The sequence below is a fragment of the Hyposmocoma kahamanoa genome, unplaced genomic scaffold (assembly GCF_003589595.1).
Source record: "Hyposmocoma kahamanoa isolate Upper Pololo Valley unplaced genomic scaffold, ASM358959v1 62, whole genome shotgun sequence".
NCBI classification, from domain to species: domain Eukaryota; kingdom Metazoa; phylum Arthropoda; class Insecta; order Lepidoptera; family Cosmopterigidae; genus Hyposmocoma; species Hyposmocoma kahamanoa.
In genome coordinates this window covers 1510222-1536316 of record NW_020653850.1, presented here as the reverse complement: position 1 = coordinate 1536316, position 26095 = coordinate 1510222, and the positions used below count along the sequence as shown (strand labels likewise).

Here is a 26095-nt window from a genome sequence, read left to right as displayed (position 1 = left end):
ATTATATTTATGCATGATCGACAACTGTCACTACGGATTTTTTTTTAATCCCTTTAGTTTTAGAGTTATTCCGCTAAAACGAAGTTGGTAATATCTCCTGTCGCATGTCACGCGAACTTCAGGCGTATATTTGTTTCACAAATTTGGGCATCAGCCAACGTCAAAACTTTATTGGCATGGGAGCTCTTAAGGCGACATCTTTAGTCAGCCGCCGGTAGCAGTAAAGGTACCTGGCTGATTGAAGAAAAACTTTCATAGATTTATTGATTTATCTCATATGTACAATAAAAAAAGGTCTTACAATAACATTTAGTATTGTCTCTCTCTCTCATCTGAGCGTTGTCCCGGTTGCGTCCTCAGCAGTATTCCTGCGGAGCCCGGGGTCCGCTTTCCTACTTTTTCTCCTCCACTTTGAACGGTCTTCGGCATCCTTAGTGGTGAGACCATTGGCACGCATATCACCCTTGGTGACGTCAAGCCAGCACTTCTTGGGTCTGCCTCTTTTACCGGCGCCCGGCGGAGGTGGCATAGCCAGACATTTGTTTCCCACGTAGCATGCCGGTTTCCGTAAGATGTGGCCGTACCAACGTAGGCGGCTTTCTTGCAGTGTATCTGCAATGTCACGGACGTGAAGGCTGCCGCGGATGCGGAAGTTTCTGACTCGGTCTTTCCGTGAAACTCCACACATCCAGCGCAGCATCTTCATTTCCGTGACACGCAGCTCCTGCTTATGACGCTCAAGTACGGGTCACGTTTCACTGCTATATAAAAGGACAGGCCTAATGATGGATTTATAGACCTGTCCTTTCAGCTTAACTTTTTTCTTGGGGTCACAAATGACACCAGTCACCTCACGCCACTTTGCCCAAGCGGACGCGATTCGGGCTCTGACGTCGCAGTCGATGTATATATGAATAACATTTAATGAGTTACATTAATGAGTTGCCTAAACAACTAAAGGAGGAAATTAATGAAAGAAACATTAAGTACAAATTAAAGGAACACTTCTTAAATAAGAAAAAAAAAATTCAATGACACTACAGAAAGTCCAAACTTAAAATAAAACACGCTTTATCACACATCTTTCGATTCCACAAACTTACCTGACAACTAACGCACACTAAGACATTACACAAGTCACATTGCAACGACACTATCATTACGCAGGTCGCACGCATAGGATTAGTATTTCATGATCGCACGTGACATCATACCATTCACTCACACAAACACAACATACATTCATCATTTTTCTTTTTGTTATTGTTAAAACCGCTTAGCGATTAATCGTCGGTATTTAGAAAAACTTACTTTAGTTTATAAAATACTGTTAAGTTTAAGATTATGAATTAATAATGTAACAAGTTATCATAAATAAATAAAATTTAGTATTGTACGTACATACATAACCCAGTCAGAGTGTTGCAAATAAGCTTAAAAACTAAATCTATAAATTACTAATAAAATTTAATAAATACTTATTTTAAAATTAATTTGAACGAAGTGAGCTTTCCGTGAGTGTTTCCTTTATTCCACACATAAACTCTTTTGTCGATTAATATGATTTGTGAATGAGATATTGCTTCTATTCCTTTTTAATGGGATTTCATTGTAGATTATAATTGAACCATACAAATGACCATTTTTATTAAATTCAAAATATGTTGGCTGTTTACGGATAAACAATGCTACTTCCATGATATAAAGGCATGGGACAGTTAGCATGTTCTATTTAATAGAATGTGGTCTACAACTTTCCCGTTGCCGGATATTTACTATAACACGGAGACATTTTTTTTTTCAAGAATGAACAGGTCATGCGCTTGAGTACTTTGTGCCCGTAGAATAATTCCGTAACGCAACCATGCATACGCATACGCGTAATATGCATGCGTATTGGCGTATCGTTAAGAGCATAGATAAATTTGGAAATGTTTTTTCCAATTCTGTCTACATGAACCTTCGAGTTTAAATGCGAATCGATGGTTATGCCTAACATTTGTATATTGGGTATTTCTTGGATGCTTTGATTGATTTTGACTTTATTTGGATTTATTGGAGATTTTTGATAAGGATGGAACTGTATGAGATGAGTTTTATTATAGTTTATTTCAAGGTTGTGTGTGTTAAGCCATTTTTTAAAGTAATTAGTGTGGAGTTTGTTATTGGATTATAATCGACATTTTTGGGGAATTTAAAAAGGACAGAGACGTCATCAGCAAAAAGAGTACCTACACTTTGTGTTTATTGATTTTGGCAAGTCATTAATTTTCATTCAATATAATAATCATTCATTTTAAGATTTTTTACATATGGCGCTATGACAAAAAAGTCATTAAAAACAATTTAAAAAAATGATCTGCAACAAGCACGTCACTGCCTCCGTGGCCGAATGGTTACATTGCTGGTCTGCCACGCAGAGACCCCGGGTTCGATCCCGGGCCGGGAGAAATATTTGTATGGCCTATATTTATTTCTCTCGTGAGTTTGGGTGTAATTTGTGGTTGTCTATGTGTGTCTCCTAGTGCGGGACAATGAGCGTGTGAGCTATAATTATATTGTTATTTTAACAAAGTAATGGAACTAAACTAATAAAACTAGCTGTAAACAACTATATAAAGCAACAAAAGTAAACACGAACTCAATAATTCAAATCCCTTTATCTCGAAAGCCATGCCGCACCGTATTTCAAAATTATTCTAATTCTCCCCATTTTGGGGTAAATTCCCCGCTTTTATAAGCTGGGTTTAGCGGAATGCAGACTGCATTTCGAATTAGGTTAGACCATTATGACCTGAAACATTGTTAGCCATAATGTTATTGCTGTAATGCAGCTGTGGTGTTAGATAAAATTAATTTTCTACAGAGCAATTGTGGACGAAAGTGTGTGGAATGGCCCGTATTTTAGTTGGTAATCCCAGTGTACTTCTGATGGAAATAAGGTGCATGCTGTAGAAACAAACTATTCAGTCTTCGCAGAGCTCCTTGTGAAAGAGTTCGTCTAGGAAAGTACTGCCATCTTACCTATTCTGCTATTAGGGATAGGCGAGCAGTTACCAGTAGGCGCACGACTTGTTTGTCACTTGATATTATAAAAAAATCTATGATTTTTGATCGTGATAGTGATAATATAATAAGGTAATAGACGGAGGTAATTAAAATAACATGGTGCTAAAAGAGCGTGATGAACACTTAATTTATTATAAAAGAAGCATAATGTTTACGACCTAAATTAACAACAGACACAGAATTCGTTGTTCGTCGTTGTCGAAATTTTTCATGCAGTTAATTATCCCACCCTCCCTTCGCACGAAATTAATAAAATAAATAACACAAGTACAGTCACAAACCGCCACCAAAAATATACCCGACACGTGTTCCGCCTCTCCACGAGGCATCCTTAGGGGCTGTTGACTGCTCGACGCTCGGCCGAGCGTACACAACACAAGCACAGCTATTTGGAACGGTTTAACCTTCACTGGGTTCGCAGAGTAGCAAATCAACTTACTTCCATTTCCATTAACATGGACTTCCGCAAAGTAACGCCTGAATCTATTAATTAGTATTCGTACATATGATAAATTTTCAAAAACAAAAAACTAAGCTTTTTTAGTACTAGGTATCTGACACTTTTTTATTTAGGTAGTAAGTTCAAACGTGTAAGAAGTCCTCTCCGACGACTCCCGCATTTTGCACAGAATTATCACAGAGTTAGTAGCGATCTATATAAATATTTTCGTTTTTGTTATGGAACAAAAGTTAGCAAAACACTCCTACAATGTTAGTATTAGAAGTTTGAAACACAGCATTTACGTACTTGGATAACAAACCCAAGGGAGTCATCCATTTAGTTCTTTCATAATATTTTTTTACAATAAATGTGAACAAATATTTTTCTATAAATAGCAACCCCTAGAGATTTTTACTTATTCTTTTCAGCGAAATTTATTTTACGAATCTAAGTAATTTAGCGGTGATAGCTCAGGGGAAGAACTGTAGTTTCTCAATTAGCTCTTACTTTAAGAAAAGTATGATGATGACTTAGAAGAAAGACACTTAGAAGAAAATTCACATTCCTTAAAAAACGTGTGAGATCTCCAATATGATATCGATGTGTTTTAAAAGAGATCTGAATTTCAATTAACCATTGAACTTATGCCAAAAATCTCTTTACCAAAGATTGCACTAAAGTCTCACTTTAGAACTGTCTCCGGAATTTCAACCGGCAATTTGTCTGCCCCGGTATTCGGATAGCAATTTGTCCCACCGACCACCTGTTCCCGGGGTGACCGCACGGTGACATTTTTATGTCTTACTTACTTACAGCCCTTGCGGTTCCACAACTTTATGGGCTATAAAAGATTTCAGACATGATTCATGCCGGAAAACTGTCGGATGCTAGATTGGTGTGACGTGTTAGCCATGCTAGTCATAGCCGGCAAATTAGATTGAAAGATGCCATTTCAACCTCCGGCCGAATTTTCACACACACACACACACACACAATTACTGTTAACTAAGGTAAACGGTTATTTTATGGGGAAGTGTAAGTGGAACAAAAGTGGTTGTTTATGTTGTTAATAATGTAAAAAATAAGTAAAAATAAAAATACTTTATTTTCAGATCAATTAATTATAGGATTAATTAAACTTTTATTGAATTGATATTCAATTATTTTTTGTGAAATTACTCCACTAGTTTGTTATAATTATTAATACAAAGATCGAACACTCAGAAAAAACACTCAGAAAAAATTCCTTCGATCCGGTCGGATTCGAACCGACGTCTTCTTGCATACCGTGCCAGACCCTATACCAACTAAGCCACGGAACGAAACAACGGACCTCACGAATTTTTCTATGTGCTTGCGTCGAGTCTTTGTACTTGGTTTTTCAACGACTTTTTAGTCGTAGCCATAGGATGTTAGTAAAAAAAATACTTAGACGAGTCAATTCTATTTGCTATCATCATCAGGATTCCATTGTTACTTCAATATATAGGGATTTTCAACAAGAATTTTGTTTTGGAAATCAAAATAAAACAATACATTTAGATGACAATGATTCAAATTTAGTAAGGTTTGGCAATCATTAATGAAAAATTATATCTGGCAAATGTCCACCACGACCACAGTTATAGATGTCGATTTTTTCATCAAAGTTGATGAAATAATCGACTTTTTGACAAAATGGTGGATCTATTTCGTTAATCACTTCATGAATGTTGAGTTTTAAGACTGCAATCGGTTCGATTGCAGTATTAAAACTCCGTATGGACTCTGTCTTTAACATAACCCCATAAAAAATAATCCAGGGGTGTTAAATCACATGATCGAGCTGGCCACTTAACGGCTGGATTTCGTGAAATTATGCGATCGGAAAATTTGGTTTGCAATAAATTCATTGTTTCGGTAGCTATGTGACTTGCGCCGTTGGCATTGGGCCGTTTTTTTTTTTTAAATTCGGCTGGAAATGCGGTTACGGTCAAAGGATTACGCTATCGAGAGATGTTAACAACTCAATTTTGGCATATTATTGATGATATGGATATCACTAACATGTGGTTTCAACAAGACGGTGCTACGGTGCCCTTTAGGTCTGCTTGTCAATATTTTATAAATAATCTTAAATAACCTATACACGATTTGGATACGAAAAAATAGTTTGAAATATGTGTAAGTCTTCTTCTTCTTAATCGATTCCTCACTGCTGAGGATCGTGACTCCACCTCATCCTGCCAACCATTTGCCTCCATCGGTTGCGCTCAGTCGCATGGTGTAGTGTGGCACTGACCGGTATATCCAGTTGCTCGGAGATTTGATCCAACCACCTTTTGGGACTCCTGCCCTTAAGTCTATTTATTTATTTATACATTTTAGGAAAATTCACTGACAAATAATACAATTATAATATACTTAAATATGAGTAATCCAATGCCATTACGAATTTCCACTAGCATGAAACAGAGATTTTATGAGAAAACAAAGAACACAGTCAGTAAATAAATAAAAAATACTAAAATAATAGACAATTAAACGAACAAACCATGTATTCATCTTAGACTAGGGAAATCTTTTTTTCCCATAAAGGATGGAAAAAAATAAAGGATTTTTTCCATTCTTTATAGTATTCATTCATCGCCAATGACGTAATGTGTCAAAGTGACGTTTGGTCATTTCTCGCCTGACTGTGACTATGCTTGAACCTTAGGCGATGGAAAAAAATAATAATCTAAGGCATTGACTTACAATTATATGGACGTCGGGTCCGCGCTAAAAAGTGTCCGAACTTATAGGGCGTTAAAATCGTATACAGAGCGTCATTCACGCTCTAGTCTTCGTTTGTTCGACTGACAGCGAAGCAAGCAAAATTAGACAGTACTGCGGTGACATTACAATTTAAATTCAACGTTTTAGCTTCTTCATATTCCTTGACATGTCACTACGTTTAAATAGGTTGATTTGGGACATTTTTTTCGTGGTTTTTGTATTAGACCCGTCGTCCATTTATTTGTAAGTCAATGATCTAAGGCTTGAACAAAACAAATTCCCTATTCTGCGCCAGCACCACATTTCAAAGGCGTCAATTCTTTGCCTGTCGGCGGCTTTCCTGTTATTTTTTTTTATAATAACGCACACACTCGACATAGCCCCGCACTAGGGAAACCCTGTGTCGCGGGTGCCATGGACACACACATAGACAACCACAAATTACACCCAAACTCAAGAGAGAAATAAATGTAGGCCATACAAATATTTCTCCCGGCCCGGGAATCGAACCTGGGACCTCTGCTTGGCAGTCCGGCATGGTAACCGTTCGGCCACGGAGGCAGTTGATGTGTGTAAGTAACAACTGCAAAAACCTTAGAACACGAAACGAACAACACCGGTATTTAATACACGGAGAACAAGGGAATAACTAATTTATTTATTAATATTAAAATAATAATATAATAAAAAATAATAATATTGTCTTTTACACGCAAAATGGGCGCCTTGTCGTCGAGTTGCAGATACCAGCCCGTTGCACCAAGTACCAACTAATTTATTTCTTATCCCGTTATTTATGTTTATCAGATTACACAGAAACTGTATAAGCTATAGGACAATTAGTTGAATATTCCTTTTGAATGCAGAAAACATCCGAAAGACAGGTCTTAGTTTCAATTTTCAGAGTACATAGTGATGAGTACAACACTTACACTTGCAGTTATGACTACGACAAACATTAGAGAGAGATAAGTGCCCGAAAATATGGCGGCGGGCGGGGACACGGCGGTAAATACGAGGCAACACAGACTTGCGATTTTTGCACGATAAATATTAGAATTTTTGACCTTAATAGATCAAATTGGACGGAGGACACGTGAATTGCCCTTTAAGTCGGAAGCTATGTCCGGAAATGGTCGCAAGACACTACGACTGGCATCTCTAGCTAGTAGAGGACGAGCTAGATATCCTACGGTCCCTCTAGGTTATCGGGAACCGGAGAGACGTCGTTTTTCAGCGTCGGGAAGTGAGCGTGCCTACAGCTCCGGTACCTATCTGGAAAATATGGATTGTACAGTATGTGCACCCGGGGTGGTCACCCGAGGCAATAACCTTTTGAGAACCGGGCGAAGAAATTTTTTGTATTAATAATTATAGCAAATTTGTAAGAAATCATTTGCAACAATGCCGTTTATTAAAATTTTGAGTGAATTGATATTCAATTATTTTTTGTTTTCTAAGTGTTCGATCTTCGCCTTTATTGAATTATAAAAAAGTAGTGGAGTAATTTCACAAAAAATAATTGAATATTATTTTAATAAAAATTTAAATACAGTGAGTAGAGACATCTCTAGGCGGGGCTTGTAGCTGTAAAGATATCTACCGGGGTGACGAACTACTTTCATAGATTTCTCATAGATGGCGCTACGACTATAAAGCAAATAGAAAAATTCGTGAGGTCCACTGGTTCGTTCCGTGGTTTAGTTGGCATAGAGTCTGCCACGATTTGCTAGAAGACGTCGGTTCGAATCCGGCCGGATCGAAGGAATTTTTTAAAGTTCGATCTTTGTATTAATAATTACAACAAACCGTTCATTCTTTGTTTATTTTTTGACTTAACATGATATTTATGTCCAAAAAGTGTGTGGTACGCAATAAATAACTTTTGTATTTGTATTTGCATGTGTAGTGGAGTCTTTAACCAAAAAATTATTGAATAATAATAATAACAACGCACACACTCAATATAGCCCCGCACTAGGGAAACCCTGTGTCGCGGTTGAAATGAACACACACATTGGCAACCGCAAATTACACCCAAACTCACGTGAGAAATAAATGCTTCAAATATTTCTCTCGGCCCGGGAATCGAACCTGAGACGTCTGCGTGGTAATGTAAACCGTTCCGCCACGGAGGCAGTTAAATGAATATCATAGTGGAGAAACATTCAATAAACCTAATTAAACCTATGTAGCTGTAATTAAAGTCGGCCGTGTACAACAGCTCTAGGATGTAAAAAAATATACCGGCTCGGGTGGCAGGTTGGCCGATTTGTCACCTGTCGGCGCCGCGAAACTTTGCCCAATATTTTGTCCCAGATTCATTACCGTGAAAGGTTGACTCATTTGTCAATGAAGGTGAAAGGTATATTTTTGTGTCTGTTTTCAAAATCAAATGGTTTAGAGTAATTTGTTTTTAAACTCAGTCCCGCCGCAGTTGCCGCCTTCAGTTCTCACGATCCGGTCAGGATGTGCGTTTTAAAGATTTTAGTGATTTTGTTCAATAGGTAATCTAACTGGGTAACGAAATACTTTCATAGATTTCTCATAGATGGCGCTACGGCTAAAAAGTCATTGAAAACCAAATACTAAGATCCAACCACACGAACATACAAAAATTCGTGAGGTCCGCTGGTTCGTTACGTGGATTAGTTGGCATAATGTCTGCCACGGTTTGCTAGAAGACATCGGTTCGCATCCGGCCGGATCGAAGGAATTTTTTCTTAAGTGTTCGATCGTTTCAAATTCAAATTCAAATTCAAAATAATCTTTATTTCATAGGTAAGCATTATTACACTTGAAATCGTCACAATGGTTAAACTCTACCGCTCATTCGTAAGGCAGATTCCCCCGAGAAGTATGAGCAAGAAACTCTAGGGGTTGCTCTTTGTAAATAACATTTAATTTTTTTTTTATTTGAAACATCAGAGATCGAGACTACCTCCATGAGCTAAACGGGTTACTACCACGGATTTTTGTCATCCAAGTACGCAGAAGTTGTATAATAACCTTTAGTATAAAGTTTTTGTTTCACTATAGTTTTAAACCTCGTGAAAGGCAAATTTTGTATATCAACCGGAATCTTGTTATAGAAGCCGAGCCGTTTTGATAACTTAGGTACTTATATGGTGACCCCATTGCAAAGTAGCATCTAACGTTATACCTGGAAATACAACTGTATCCACAAGATTCAATTTCGTTTCTAACTACAATGTTTGTAACCGTCTCTCTAACATTGGGTAATGTAAATTTCACACAATTTGTTTTTTTCTCATTAAGAAGTAGGTTATTAACAGCAAACCAATCAACTACTTTAGATATAGCATTGTTCACATCGTCGTAGGAACATTGGTGCCTTTTAACTTTAAATAATAAGGAAGTATCATCAGCAAACAATACTATCTCACGTTTTATACCCTCCATAAGGCTAGGTAAGTCATTAATATAAACTAAACTAACATAACTTAATATTAACAACTATAACAAACTAGTACTCTAAGGTTTTTAGTTAAGTGGATTGTCTCTTAAGTCAGAGCTATCAAATTGTTCGGAATTACTTGTACAATTATGAAATATTACAGTCTATGAATTCACGAGGCCATTTCATTATTCGATAAGGGGAATAATAAATTCCCCAAATCTCTTTTATGTAACATTCTTTAATAGTGCATGTTTATTTACCATTCTACAGGATAATATATTAACGGAGAGTGTGAGAGAGAATTGCCCGAAATAACGCCGTCTTCCCCCTTTCCATCATCGAGGGATCAGTCGTAGGCTGGGGTTCCACCAATATGTTGTGATTCCAAGAATTCACTAGAAGCGTTTTGCTTCCCCATTGATATGGCGACCTTGTTCCCTGCAGACTGCAGACTTGTTCCTTGAACGGTATAGCTTGGGCCTATTGAAGGCAAGGTCTATTGTCGACTTCATCGTCGCTCTCTATCAAGTGAGATAGAAGATCAAATACGCACTTATTGTTTAATAAATAAAAAAAAAAAAACAAATTAAAAAGGCCGAAGATTTTTTCGCATTACACTCTTGTCAACATTTCATTACTCACGTAACAAAATCAATAAACAAAATTCCTTAAACGTTATTGCTAAAGCAAACATTAAACGAAACAATTTGGTTGATATCCATTCCACCGAGCAATAAATTTATACAGTGTGATAAAAAAACATGTTTTGTTTATGTCTCAGAATCACTAATAACGCGCGCGCACATTCATAACCCCGCACATTCATAGACACACACATAGACAACTACAAATTACACCCAAACTCACGAGAGAAGTAAAAATCGAACCTGGGACCTCTGCGTGGCTGTCCAGCACGGTAACCATAAAAAGTATCCCTGAAAAAAAAAAGCGTTGTTTTGTAAAACAGTCATAGAAAGCGCAGGGAGGGTGGAGTTCAAAGGACATCGCCGCCGGCGCCGGTAGTGCTTGGTAACCCGGAAAAGAACGTATGTGTGATTTGTTACCCCGTCTATGCAGGTTACACAAATCTTGTGTGCACCAAAATGTACTGGAATCGTCAGTGCTACAACAGAATTCAGCTACACATCGTATCGAGCATTTACGAGGCTATGATGTAGAAAGCACCGCCTCCAACAACTTCAAAGCTTGGTGAATGTAAGGGTCCTTTTGGTTACCGTACGCCGTGTTTATTTTAATGAAGCTCAAAACCTCGACGACCTAAAAGCAAACATTATGAGTGTATTTGATGCTTTTAAAAGCAACGCTGCAGTGCTAATAAGGCTACTTAGGTAGGTTATAAAACGTGCTAGACTCTGCGTACAGTGTAATGAGCTACAGCTTCAACAATTATTAACATATTATTGACTTGGTTTGAGATTTTTTTAATTGTTACTGTTTTTTTTATAATATCAAGTGACGGCACGAACAGTTGTGCGCCTGATGGTAAGCTACACGCCTGTCCATAACAGTTGCAGTACCACTACCGAGCTTTAAATTGCAAAGATCTAAGGGGCACTATCACTGCGTCTGTACCTGTAATTTCAAACCCGGAACACAGTAATGCTGACATTACTGTTTGGCGGCAGAAATAGTTAAGGTCGCAGTACTACCCTGGGCGAACTCTTTCACAAACCGATCTTCAACGTTTGCGGAATTACATCTATTTGTCAAGTTTATTGACATCGATTTCGGGAAGCGCACGCAACCGGATTCATCCCCTATAAAGTTGATCACCCTTAGAGGCGGAATATTTTCTTTAAATTTAAGTGGGACCAACATCCTCTTTTGTATAAAAAAATAATCATCAAAATCGGTTCACATATGCCAGAGTAATCGGGTAAACGCACAAAAAACACTGTCGAATTAAAAACCTCCTTTTTTAAAGTCTGTTAAAAGAAATTTTCCTTTTATCACAGAACAAGCCCTGAAAATAGAGATTATTTTATCACCCTTTAGGCGATTGGATCACATTGAGGCGCGGGCGCGCAGGGGGACGATTCTCGTGCGATAGGGAGACTCTCACAGAAGAATAATGGCAAGGGAATGTGTCGCAGATTGTTTTTGGTATTCCCAGAACCTCACGAGCGATAGAAGTCACCTCTGCTGCAGAGTTTCCTAATTTTTTTTATAATTATGGACCCTCTAAAAATTTCAAAGAGCCGACGGACCCTTTCCAAAAAAAAAGACAAACGAGATTTAGCTTTTACCAGATTTTATTATTTCCGATTAAGTTTTACATATGAATACTTGGCGCGACTGTTGCTGCTGCATATGCTGAATTAGAGCCATGATTAGAAAGTCTAAGGCGTTGACAATAAAGGCTTACTTACGCTCGTTTCGCTGGCTCCAATACACAACATATTGTATACCAATTTTTATGTTAATGACGTAATCTCACCGTGGACCCCCGGCGATCATTACACGGACCCCTTAGGGGTCCATGGATCACAGGTTAAGAAACCCTACTCTACTGTCTACAAACGATAAAAACGAAACGTTCTAATAGAGATACAAAATCTTTATACCTACCCAACGTTTTTATTGACAAGGATTTATTACGAACAGAAATTAGATTCCCATTTTATGTAGACGTTCAGGTTGTGAATTATTTCGAAATAGAACAAAGTGTCGCGGCATACGAGTATCATCCCAGAGGTATTTTTCGGGCAGACGATTTCATTAGCCGCGTATCGCTTACATTATCGCCACACGCATAAATCTGCCGTTACAAAGCTGATACACACGGACGCACACAACACATTGTAAAATCTAACGCACAAAGGAATACATAACGTAACCACTATTAATAAAAAGAACTAAAAAAACATTAGTGCAAATATTAAAAAAAAGAACAAAATCTTGTGTAGTCTGGTGGGCTGGGTTTGTAGTTTTTAACCGACGTTAAAAAATGTTACAGAAATTTGAGGTTGTCTATGTATGTGTCCATAGCACTCGCCACCCAGGGTTTCCCTAGTACGGAGCTATGTTGAGTTATAATAACGCACACAGCGTTATTATAAAAAAAAAGATTTTAATTATTCTTTTTTGTTGGAAAGGGGGTACCTCAGTAGTGGTCTCATTTAAATTTGAAGAAAATATTTCATCTCTGAAGGTAAACTAGAGGATGAATCCGATGTCGCGCACTTTCCGGTAACCGATTTCAATAAAACTTGGCAAATAGATGCAATTCCTCGAACTTTTGAGGTCGGTTTTTTAGTACTCGGTACTGAGTACTACTGTACTTATTTAAATTAAAATCACGCATGTCCTTTTTTTGTTAAAGCGAGACATTGTTAAGTACTTTGGGGACGGCTGGACTCGAAGCTTAAAGGCGGAACTATGGTCCCGTTATGTCCCGTTATGTCAAACATCATAATTAAAGTTATGGGACGAACTAATTGCGCGCCTAATCGTAATCGTAACGTACTCGTGACGTAATCTAGGACGTTACATCATTTCGTTCGCCTCGTATTGGTTATTTTCATCACGGTATTAGCGATAACAGCGCCATAAACTCTGCCTTGGCATGGTAATATCCTGAATTGACGACCTCCGTGATCGAGGCTTGCACACCGGTTTTCATGGTGTCGCCATTTCTGAAGTCCCGGGTTCGATTCCAGGGTCAATGTTTTTTTTATAATATCAATTGACGGGACGAGCAAGTCCTGTGCCTGGTGGTAAGCTACACGCCTGTCCATAACAGTTGCAGTGCCACTCAGAGCTTTAAATCGCAAAGTTCTGAGGGGCACTGCCCTGCGTCCGTCACCCTGAGACCATGTAATTTCACCAGCACCCTTACCCTTCAAAACCGGAACACAGTAATGGTCCCATTACTGCTTAGCGGCAGAAATAGGTAAGGTGACAGTACTTCCCTGGACGAACTCTTTCACAAGAAAGTCTACTGCTACTAGAAAATGTAGAAAATGTAACTTTTCTATGTCGTCTGGGTGTTTGTGGTACCGTAGTTGTTTCCGATTTTGGTAAAGTTATTTACTTTGAGGTCAGAGCAACGTTGTTTGTTGTCGTGTTGCAAATGTTGTCTCATACTTATTTATTTAACCACGTACAGAACTGACGAAATCGTATGATGAGTAGCTCGTTAACCACGTTGCGTCTCGTTGTGGATCGAGGCATTAATTTAGAGTTAATATTTACTCTTGCGCCATATTTGTTCTTTTTTTGATCATGTTGTCGCGCTGTTACGGGGTGTAATAATGAACACAAGATTCTTTAAGTAAAACTGACAAAAAAAAAATTCTTTAGTAAAAAAATCGTGTTTTATAGCACTATTCAAATTAATCTCGTTAATGTTTAAGGTCTTGGAGCACGTTAAAAAATTATGTGATAGTTGTTTTCTACACTGCTGGGCAAAGGTCTTGTCCAAAATCCCCATTGCTCCTTGTCTTCGGCGATCTCCCACCACTTCCTTTCAAACCCTTTCAAAACAATTAACTTTCAGAAATCACTTTGATCTTACAGTTAGTAGGGCCTACCAGACATTGGGCTTTGTGAACCGTGAAGCTTTCAATAAACCGTATAGCTTCATCCATCTCTATAGCTCATTGGTAAGAAGCCTTCTGGAATATGGTACAGTGATTTGGTTATTACCATGCACATTCCAACAAGATTGAAGATGCGCAGAGAAGGGCTCTCAGATCTCTCTTTTATAGATTGGGTCATTGTCGTCGTCAGATGCCTACGAAACCAGACTATCTAAATGCAACCTAGTATCACTCAGTGTCCGTTGAAATTTTACACTGTTACCTTGATTCCGCTAATTTATTGGCTAGTATTAATATTAACATTAGATACAACCCTCGGCGTCCAAAGGCTTTTGTCCTAAATGTTTTTAAAAACAATACATCTTTTCACACACAATCCCATAACACGAATGTGTCGCACATATTAAGGACAATAAACATTTAAATGTATTTAATTCTAAGTATCACGTATTTAAAAAGTCCGTCTCAGATGTCGTCAAGTAGGTAGTACAGTGAAACTATAAAAATTAAAATAATAATAATTTTATTATAACACTTTTTCTTTCTTTTTTGTATTTTCTTTTATATATATTTACCAAAACAAATTTTGCAATTCATAATTGTATGACAGCAGCTTTCCTAAATATGCCGTACACGCTCTTGATTGGCATTCTGGTTCATATCTAGTTTTAAACAAATTAATGCATTAATCTATTTTGGATGTTGACTGTTGTGTACGTCTAATAAATAAAAATAAAAAGTAAGCCCACCAAGATCGTCCCGCCAATGCCTTCTCGGCGTTCCACGCCGTCCTTTTCCATCCTCGGGAACCCAATGAGTGACGACGTTCGCCCACTTCTCGGGTCGCATCCGTCTAACGTGGCCCCTCAATCCCATTTAGGCCTGGCTGTTTTACCCCCACACGCATGTATTAAATTTGCAAAAAAGTTTTCCAACTACAGTACGATCAGTCGTCTACCAAGCAAAGACTTTTTTGACGACCTCGGTGGGCGCTGGATGCTAAGGTCCCAAGTTCAATTCCCGGTACGACAAATTTGGGAAATGAACTTTTCTAAATTAGTTCTAGTCTGGTGCTCTGGGAAGTGCCCCAGAATTCCGTTGCTGGTTTGGTTGTCTGGCACATATTCATTACACTACCACAAAAGACAAAATCATTAAAAAGGGAATCGCAAAAGGTAGAAGTACGCAATCTTTGTCAGTATTAAAGCTTAGTTCGTTTTCTAATATGTATGTATTTGGCACTAAATTATTTAATATAAAATATATTTAAAAATTCCTTTTAATGTTTGGAACCTCCGTTTTAGCATCTGTTTCGTATAATTAAGTTTTTTATAGTGCACGTAATATTTCAATCTTTAATTAATGCTACGACTAGAAAAACGTAATAATTACATAGAAGTAGTATAAATTTTCTTTTACGATTTTCATTAAATTGTTTTGCTTTTCAAATACTGAATGAAATTTCACCTGATAAAAGACAGAAAACCTTCTATCTCATGCTAAAAAAAAAACAAAAATAAACCAGGCAAGGATTATGTCAACCAAAGGAATAACGCTGCCAGCCTCAAATTCTCATGTTTTGGGATTCTATGTGTATGTATAGTCTGTCTTTTTTGACGGCGGAATAAAATGACAGCTCATTGCGCAAAAGTGTTTCCCGCTTGTAAGCAGCTAGTGATTGCAGTCGATAAAAATTCTATCGACTATCTACTGAATATTGGTCACGCTTATGGAATAAATAGCCGAACTTATTTCATTTGAATTGCCAATTTTTATAAGTTCATACATTGTGTTTAGAACTATATTTATGAAAACTACAAAGAGGAGACATATTTCAAAGATTTTCATTTTAATTCAATATAAATATCAAATCCAGCTATTCTTATTAAAATGTATATGGATAGAAATTGATCTCGATACTAGCAGAAATGTCAAATTAGAATAAAGAAAGCAATAATTCAAATAGTAATCATTAGAACGTTGTAACATTCACAATTCAGTTGTTGTTGTCAAAATTTTGTCTTCTGTCACAATCTATCGATAAAACGATCGACAACAACTATACATAACTATTTAAAATTTTATGATAACTGACAACCCTACAAATCCATGCCTAACTTTCTCAAATTGATACTTTTTGAACATTCGAAAAAAACTCTAATATAATATTTAAACATTTATATTTATTACAGTTACAGTCGTTGTCTATCTAAAGACTTTACATTAGAAAATGAATTAAATTTATATCTGTGTTCATTTATTTTTTAAATAATTACATATTTTGTTTCAATAAAAAAAATCAACGATGTTTTCACATGTAGGTACTCTAATAATGGATATCCAGTACAGGGTTTACTATTCAATATTGGATATCCAGTATTGGGTACACTCTATTAACCAGGGCATGTATTCAAATCATCCTGTTAAAGTTGCAAAAGCAGGAGGCAAAAAAATCTAAACCGTCATCTTTTGTGATGAATGATCCCCATCTAAACAAATAATGAAACATTTAAATATGAAAGACACTACACAACCCATGATGTAGATACCCGAATATCGGATATCTAGTATTGTGGATACCTAGGTATCCAATATTGAGGTAACAAAGGTGAGGTATTTGTACAATACGATACAATACGATTTGTATAATACAATCGGTTACGAAAATTTCACCCTGCGCTATTATCGCTGAAATGCGTTAAGTTCTGTATTCTAACTATGCGCCTAGTATATAACACTGCCACAAAACATAATATGATTTACAGTGCTTTAACAGCGTTTTGAAGGCAGGATCTGAAAAAATCGTCACACGGAAAAATACACTTTGAATGTTGACATCGAACTAAAGGCAAAAACGGCGCAGACGACTAACAAAATATTGGTAACTTACATCATTAAGATGATGATGTTTAGTTATCATATAGCGGGGTATCCAGTATTGTGCCCGTATACAATATTTGGTACGTCTCTCTTACTCTAAGAATAGGTAAAGGCCAGTTTGTAAATATGAAGGAAATATGATGAAATCAGCCTGTAAAATTTGTATATACAATCCATTGCATTTCAGTCACTTTGTGTCAGTCACAATATCATTTTACTCCATCTTCATAAAACAGACTATACAGTAAATATCCGCCCAATATACAATTGCATAGGCAATAGTACATAAATCATTTTGTCAAATTAAAATTGACAAAATGGCTTTTGACACATTGCTTCTATAGTAATAAAGAATACTTAGAAACAAATTCATTACATTAATTAGAAAGTATAGAGACTAAAGCAACATTAATATTTGCACATCTGCTTACAGGTTGAATACAATGTACCTAATTTTACCTAAGATCTTTGTAATTACTGTATTCTGGCAAATAAACGTATTCTATTCTATTCTATTAAACGTTCCATGATTCCCGCCACGTCATTTCCGTTGGCAATTTGTTCCATTCACACGTGTCTGCAACGCGACAGTCGCTGTCTGGAAGTAATCTTATCCCTAAAGGTAGATATCAGTAGACATATATCTTTATTGTTTGTTTGGAGTAGGTAGACAAATTTCGTAAAATGTCGCATAGATTGTTATTATCCTATATACACATAACTTTTTTTTATAACACCAAGTGACGGGACGAACGAGAAGTGCGCCTGGTGGTAGATTTGGATAGACACGCCTGTTCATAGCAGTTGCAACTCAGATCTGTAAATCACAAAGATCTGTGGGGCGCTGCCACTGTAGCCGTCATCCTGAGACATAATTTAACAAGTCCCATGTGCCTGTGATTTCACCAGCACCATTGCCCTTCAAAACCGAAACGCAGCAATGCTCACATTATGGCTTTGCGGTAGAAATTAGTAAGGTGGCAGTACTTCCCTGGACGAACTATTTTACAAGGATTTCGGCTGCTTACTATTTAATGAATATCAAGGTATTAAAGACGTCATGATATTCAGTAAAACAAAAATAGCACAGTATTTTCAAGGATGAAGTTGTTTCAAGTTCGATAAATATGCATCTTTGGACATGTCTCTTTTTGTTTCCAATTCGTAAACATTTGATTAAATAAAGGATATTCTATATTGAGCGGGACAGTCCCGCTTTTAAGCTTCGTGTCGCTGTCCTCGAAATACTTAAAAGTGTCCCGCTTTTACTAAACAGGACACACGAGACAGTACATTTAGAAAAATATACAAAGCTGGTATACTACACAAAATTCAATTGTTTTTTTAAATTTTTAATCTAAAATAATTACAAATTTACAGGCGTCCCGCTCTAAGGGATAAGAATAATGGTCACGTTATGCATAGGTACATCGAGGACTTTGTGTCGTCACACCCATGAAGTTATCAGCGTTTCCTTTTTGGGTGACTGGGTTATTCTATGGGGGAAGTAGCTGTTAGTCTACTGGTCATCGGAGGTTTCAATGAAAGGAAATGATAGCTTCTTAACAAGAAGACCTGTGGTCTCTAGAGACTCCGAGTTGCCTCTGCAAAAGATGTTACGTAACACTGGCTGACTACTCTGTCAACGGAACCCGCACCACGCACGCTTGTGTAGACCCTGAAAAGGTGCCATCCCAAGTTATAAAATTATATCCCATTGTAAACAAAAACGAAATATTTTTTCAGAAATAGAACAAAAGGAAAAGCGAATGCAAATGGCGGCGAATAATAGTTTGCTTAAGTAAATAAAGAAATACGTAACAGTCCCGGTTATAGACACTTTAGACCAATGAAAAATATTAAACAATGTGAAGAGTAGGAGGTTGGTTGTATCAATTTTGTTGTTTGTAAAAAGAATAATAATTAATACACAAAAATGTAACGCCGGGCTCCATTGACTTACAAATAAATGGACGACGGGTCTAATACAACCTCGAAAAAAATGTCCCAAGTCAACCTATTTAAACGTAGTGACATGTAAAGGAATATGAAAAAGCTAAAACGTTGAATTTAAATTGTAATGTCATCGCAGTACTGTCTAATTTTGCTTGCTTCGCTGTCAGTCGAACAAACGAAGACTAAAGCGTGAATGACGCTCTGTATACGATTTTAACGCCCTATAAGTTCGGACACTTTTTAGCGCGGACCCGATATATCTGTCCATATAATTGTAAGTCAATGCCGGACTCCCTCATAACTTGTCGAATGTACGACAATCGCTTGGTATGTAATAAAAGTATTCTGACAATTTTTTTTATGATATCAAGTGTCTGTTGTTAAGCGACACGCCTGTCCATAGCAGTTGCAGTGCCACTCGGAGCTTTAAATCGAAAAGATCCGAGAGACACTGCCAATGCGCCCTTCACCCTGAGGTATAAGTTGACAACTCCCGTGTGCCCGTAATTTCACCAAATTTGATAAGTTTTTATTCCTATCGGCTTACTCTCTGGAAAAGTAAGCGGCAACAACAAGTTCTCCTTATTTACCATTTAAACTTTGTTCTATTTCGGAAAATTACTCGCATTGCAATTGGTGCGTAACATGGGCGTAACTATTGCCAAATATCTACTCTCCGGAATTTGCCATTTGCGACTCCCGTATAAGTATGTATAGACAAGTGCGGCGATCGCAAAATCGTTAGCGACGACGTGTGATGGGGTTTCGAACGGCGGCAATGACGTGATCGACGTGGCATATATATTTCGGGTGTTTAAAAGAAACTTTAGCTACCTTAAGATACCAAAGTGTCATCGAAAGAGTGGATAAGTATTTTTATCTGGGCCAGGAAATAAAAATGGGCAAAGAAAATCAACGCAATGAAATTTACAGACGTATGCGTTTGATGTGGGCAGCATACTCATAGCTGCTTTTAAAGTGAATCTCATGGCGGAACAAAAAACAAGAATATTCGACCAGTGTAATCTGCCAGTCTTAACTTATGATGTCGAAATCTGGGTGCCAACAAAAGACATAATTCACAATTTACCTACAGGTAGCCCAAAGTGTGTTAAGAGAGGAAACTGGTGGGAATCTATGTGGCTCAGACCGGGAGGTAGAGTCACTGATGTCACCAAACGCGTAACGAAGCTTAAGAGACGGTAGGCTGGTCACGTTGCTCGAAAGCATGGCTCCTGGTGTAAAGCGGTTCTCGAATGGGGTGCATAACGCCCCAGAGGGACACCGCAGATGCGTTGGAAGGGTGGCTTAAAGTAGGTGGCGGGGTTGAATTGGATACAGGCGGCACAGAACCGAGAGATGTGGCAGAAACTGAAGGAGGCCTACGCCGATATAGTTGAGAACGGCTAAAAGAGGAAGAAGAGAATCTTTAGATACCTTAAGATCGATAAGTATTTCACTAGGTGTCGTTGAAAAAACTCCATCTAACAAATACGGAAGAATTCGTAAGATTTTAAGAAAGTAGCGGAGTTATTTTGGTTTCAAATATAATAAAGAAGCTGAATTTTCGCCATAGGAAAATTGTCGCCAACTGCGACGCGGCGCACGTGTCTGGTATTGTAAGTTATTTATTATGCTGTAAATTCACCCAATAGCAATCTGATGTATTCTGAAGTACCATTTTCTAGATTTATTTCTCAATCGCTTTTTAATGTGTACAGGGAAAGGGATAGGTCAGATCGTTTTCGTGGCCATGGAAGTCAGTAGCAACTACCTAAATAAAATGTCGCTGCAAAAAAAAACAGTGGTCCTAGGAACCAATTTTATTTCTCCATTTTTAACTAAAACTCTTTGTTATGCGCATTGCGCTAAAATATAACAATAAAAACGGTTTCAACTGTAGTGGCATCTAGCGGCGCAATTGGTAACTACAAACCCAAGGTGTCACTCAAATTATTTTCAATACAAGTACTTCAAATTGTAACATACAACTATATTATTATATATGTATGTATTTGTTGATCAACGCGTATTTCTGTAGTGTTTAATAATTTGAATAATTAAAAAATATAAGTGGCTGTTTATTAGTAGCAATTGATGAAGTTTCGGATTTCCGGATGGGACAACTCGCGGCCTCTAGTGGCAAACGTGTCGAAACCCGAAGTTCAATTAAGACAAAAATAACTATTAATGATATATAATATAATTTTTTATACTAACTTTTATTTGTTTTTTATAAAAAACAATAACTTATTTTTATTATTTTGTTCCAGTCACGTGACGAGAACAGCGAGCTGGCTTCCGCCGGCCGAGAGCTGGCCGTCGTCAAGTCGAAATGGCAGCGGTAGTAGTTCGCAGGAACCTGAGGATTACGAAGACTTGCCCTTTGGCTGGGAGCAGGCACTCGATATTAGAGGGAAGTCATATTACATCAAGTAAGTATATTTTTTTTAATTCTGCATCTAAATACCTCCCAGCCTACACGGTAAAAACAGATTACTTAGAAAAAGACAAAATTCAGTTTATGAAGACAAATTTATTAAATCCAACAAAACGGTCCTCTCCCTATAGACGCTAGAGAATAATTACTTGATAATAGTAAAAAAACGTCTCGTAAGTGTATTTTAGTTACAAGACAGAAATACTTAATCCAAGAGCAAATTAATTTATTTCAAGTCGCAAAGCCACTCTAGGTTCAACAAAATATTTATTAGTTATTAGAAATGACCGGTTTTGATTTGAAAAAAAAAAGAATAAAAAATTGAGAGGTACTTAATTATTTGACAGAAGATTTATGTTTTCTAATATCAAAAAGCGTAAATTTATGGGTTATGGACCCAACAGTATGTCTCAATAGCGTGAAAGCACACAGTTCAGTGCCAAACCTTAAAGTAGCAGAAATAGGACGAATCTTCTCAAATACTTGAGTACCGTTAAGTGCCATATAAATGCTACAGCGGCAGAAAGCACTAACAATTCCAATTATATGAGATGATATTGTACTATTGAAGTTACCAAAACGATAGCGCGTTTCAGAGTACAGCTAATGCCATCTAGCAGTGGCGTGATGGAACTAATTGCATGTTAAAGTTGTGCTTGTTACAAGTGGAGTTTGATTTCATGCTGAAACCAATTTTCTTAAATTATGACTACAAATAACACCCTAACAAACTAGAGATACTACGTATTGTTTCTTTGGATAAATGACTGTTTATGATTTTTATGATTACAAGCACAAGTAAAAGTAATCATTACCGCGTGTGCCTTCGGCGACATGTCACGACAACATTGACTATGAAAACGCAACGAAATGTTGCTTTAAGAATATACTCTAGAATTTAGAATATTAATCTGAATAGCAAACTACTTCTTTCTTGTTTAAGAATATATTTTCTTAAAATACACCCAAGAAATTTTGAATTCATTTAAGATTATTTAAATTTGATGGTAAAATTTCTTGATGTAACTAATGTCCAAATTGATTAGAAATGAAATAAAATCTTGAATTGAACGTATTTGTCTCAAAGTTAGAATAAAGTTAAGAGTAAGTTGTATTAGAAAAAGATAAGCAGTATTTTTTTAATGACAATAGAATATTACTTTTAATAAATATTTTTTCAGAATTAGCAAATATTTTGAGAAATTGTTCTTTCTTATTAGTAGAAATCCTTTTTTTCTGTGTATAAGCAATATAATAAATTGGTCAGCTAATTTAAAAAAAAAAACCTAATGGCATATGGCTTTGGTTGATCGTGCAAGTGTTGAAGCAATCGCTTTGGAAAAAATATAAAGTAAAATTATCTGGTTATTTACAAGAAAACCGCTGTATTCAATAAGTACTTTACATATAACAACGATTTTTTATATATCAACATTTTTCAAATAGCTTTAAAAAACTAAACTTTGAAATAGGCCAGCGTCCCTGCCGCTCTACCCGAGATATAAAACCGATTTAGTGTGGGAAACATTTGAATTCGTGATAAGGTACTATCGACTTATAATGTATGGTCTGTAAATACCAAGCGAAGTTGGCACCGGAGTAAGGTATTGTTGAGGAATTCCGTGCATAGGGCTATTTGTAGAATGCTAACAACCTCCCAGGATTATATTACTAAATAAACAAACAATAACTTTTGTTCCAAGATATTTTACAAAAAAGTGATAAATATACCAAAAATAAACTTTTTCACGTCTCTAGCTCGGAAATCTGCTGCGTTTTTTACACGCTAGCGTGGAAAAGGTTTTTGAATTTGGAACTTGACGATGGACTATGGTGCACCTAACTTTTTCTTTCGTTGAAAAAAAAAAACGTAATTACTCGTTCAATTTCGCGATTTGTCGTACATTACATATTTATGTAATATAAATCCGTTGGTATATTTTGTTCTTATTATTGTTGACTAAATTGACTATGATAACCATTGACTTACAAATAAATGGACGACGGGTCTAATACAAAAACCACGAAAAAAATGTCCCAAGTCAACCTATTTAAACGTAGTGACATGTAAAGGAATATGAAACAGCTAAAACGTTGAATTTAAATTGTAATGTCATCGCAGTACTGTCTAATTTTGCTTGCTTCGCTGTCAGTCGAACAAACGAAGACTAAAGCGTGAATGACGCTCTGTATACGACTTTAACGCCCTATAAGTTCGGACACTTTTTAGCGCGGACCCGACGTCCATATAATTGTAAGTCAATGATGATAACTAATTGTGTTTAATCAGTTATTTGAAGTCGTCCAAGAACTAAAATAATTTCAGAAATTTTAAAAAATCACTTAATCACACGAAACAAAAGTACAAGCTAGAATAAAAATTGATGAGGTGTAAATTCAGAACGCATCCGAAGATAAAAAGGTTCAACTGTTCTTCTTTCTTTCATCTACCATTTTTCTTGCTATAGTGAGGTGAAAGGTTGTGTGTTTCGCTCGACAGCAAAGTTGTTTTGCGTCTCGTGTCTTGAAACCCTCGCTACGCTCGGGAATCGTAGCTTCATTCGCTTGCTCAGGTTTCATTACAAGCACTTGAGTCAAACAACGACTTTGCAGCCTTGCATAACAAATAACTATTATTAATAAGTTTTTGTTATACTATATAACACTTTTTAGCTCTGAATCTGGTAGTAAGATAGTAAGTTCAAACTCGCAAGTGTCCTCGTCGACGACCCCCATCCGCGCTCCTGCAGTTTGCACAGAATTATCACCGTTTAGAGAGATCTACGTACACATGTTTTAATTTTTATGCGAAAGAAAAAATGTAAAATAAAAAACTTTGAACTTACAGCCATGTCAACAAGACTACAACGTACGTGGCTCCAGAGGGCTGTTCGTGTGAGTCTCCCCCCGCACCCCGCGATGTGGTGTTGGAAAGGGACCCAGAGCTCGGCTTCGGGTTCGTCGCGGGCTCGGAGAAGCCTGTACTGGTGCGATTTGTTACTGACAACTCGCCTAGTGTTGGCAAGGTACATATCATTATAGCATTTATTAAATTATATATGAAAGGTTCTAGCGTCATTACACTGACCGTCGAAGTGTACTAAATACTTCCACAAGCGCCTTCGCTTGTATGTACTTTGATGAACAACAGAAATATTTTTGATTCACGACATCGAACAAGGTATGGAGACGATTAGATACAATTTGAAAATAACGGTTATAAAACCCATGTACAAAAAAGGTAATAAACAACTCATGGAATCATATAGACCTATAGCACTACTGCCAGTTTTTTCTAAAGTGTGAGAAAATTATTTATGAGAATTTATATGGTTACTTTGAGGCAAATGAAATTTTTTGTAAAGAACAAAAAGGTTTTAGAACAAACAGTTCAATTAATTCGGCGATTTATGACTTCTTAGTGAAATACATGCAAGAATGGATATCGGTTTACCGGCATTTGCTATGTATATGGACATGACAAAAGCTTTTGACTACGTAGACCATGACATTTTACTTGACAAACTTATTCATATGATGTAAGAGGTAACATACATAAAATGATAAAATCAATTTAAAAAGAAAGACTCAGTTGACCAAAATTAGTAGAATCAACATTCAAACAAGAACGGAAATGGAATATAACTCTGATACTAAAGTAACACTATATGGAGTACCGCAAGGTAGTATTTTAGGCCCATTGCTCTTCCTAATATATATTAATGACATGCCTAAAGCATCACTCAATGGTGCTCTATGCGGACGAGTGTTCAATGACATATATTAAAGAAAACGAAATAAATACAAATGTAAATTCATTAATAGAATGGCTTGAAGATAATAATTTAAAAATCAATTTAGAAAAAACAAACCTCATGAATTTTAGGTTGAGAAAAATAGCTAGTAAGATAAACGTAGAGTACAATGGGACACACATCGGAGACACAAATATAACAAAGTTCCTAGGTATACAGATTGATGACAAAATGAACTGGAAAGCACAATTAGAGAGTATTATCACTATACTCAACACTTATGCATATACATTATATATGCTTAGTAAAGTTGTAGATAGAGACTCGGTCCTTCAAGCATACCATGGTTATGTTTCGTCCATATTAAGATACGGTATAATATTCTGGGGCAACGCAACTAATGTGAACTCAGTTCTTAAGGCACAAAAAAGATGTGTCAGAGCAATTTGTCGATTGAAGAGAACAGACAGCTGCATACCATATTTTAAAGATCTTCGATTACTGACTGTTCCTTCACTTTATATCTATGAAACTGCCGTGTATGTCCGAATGCACTCGCACTTGTTCACATGAACTCTGAAGCCAAGACGATATGACCAACTTCGTTTGAAAGCTCGTAAAACTACCTTCATGCAGAAAAGTATTTTTGTAATGGCGCTAAAAATTTACAACAATTTATCGGAAGCACTAAGGTCTAATTTATCGGAAGCACTAAGGTCTGAGAAAAGCCTTATGCTATTTAAAAACAATTAAACAAGTTACTAACTGTTATAATTATTAATACAAAGATCGAACACTCAGAAAAAATTCCTT

General features: G+C 36.8%; 1 protein-coding gene across 1 annotated transcript in view; it reads left to right on the top strand.

Moving 5' to 3' along the window:
* LOC113229423 overlaps positions 1-26095 on the top strand; it is a 301492-nt gene that overhangs the window by 259704 nt on the left and 15693 nt on the right. The window contains exons 2-3 of the mRNA XM_026463005.1: positions 21361-21522; positions 24376-24553. Of these exons, the coding sequence (XP_026318790.1) occupies positions 21361-21522; positions 24376-24553 (340 nt within the window). The remainder of the gene's footprint in view (positions 1-21360; positions 21523-24375; positions 24554-26095) is intronic.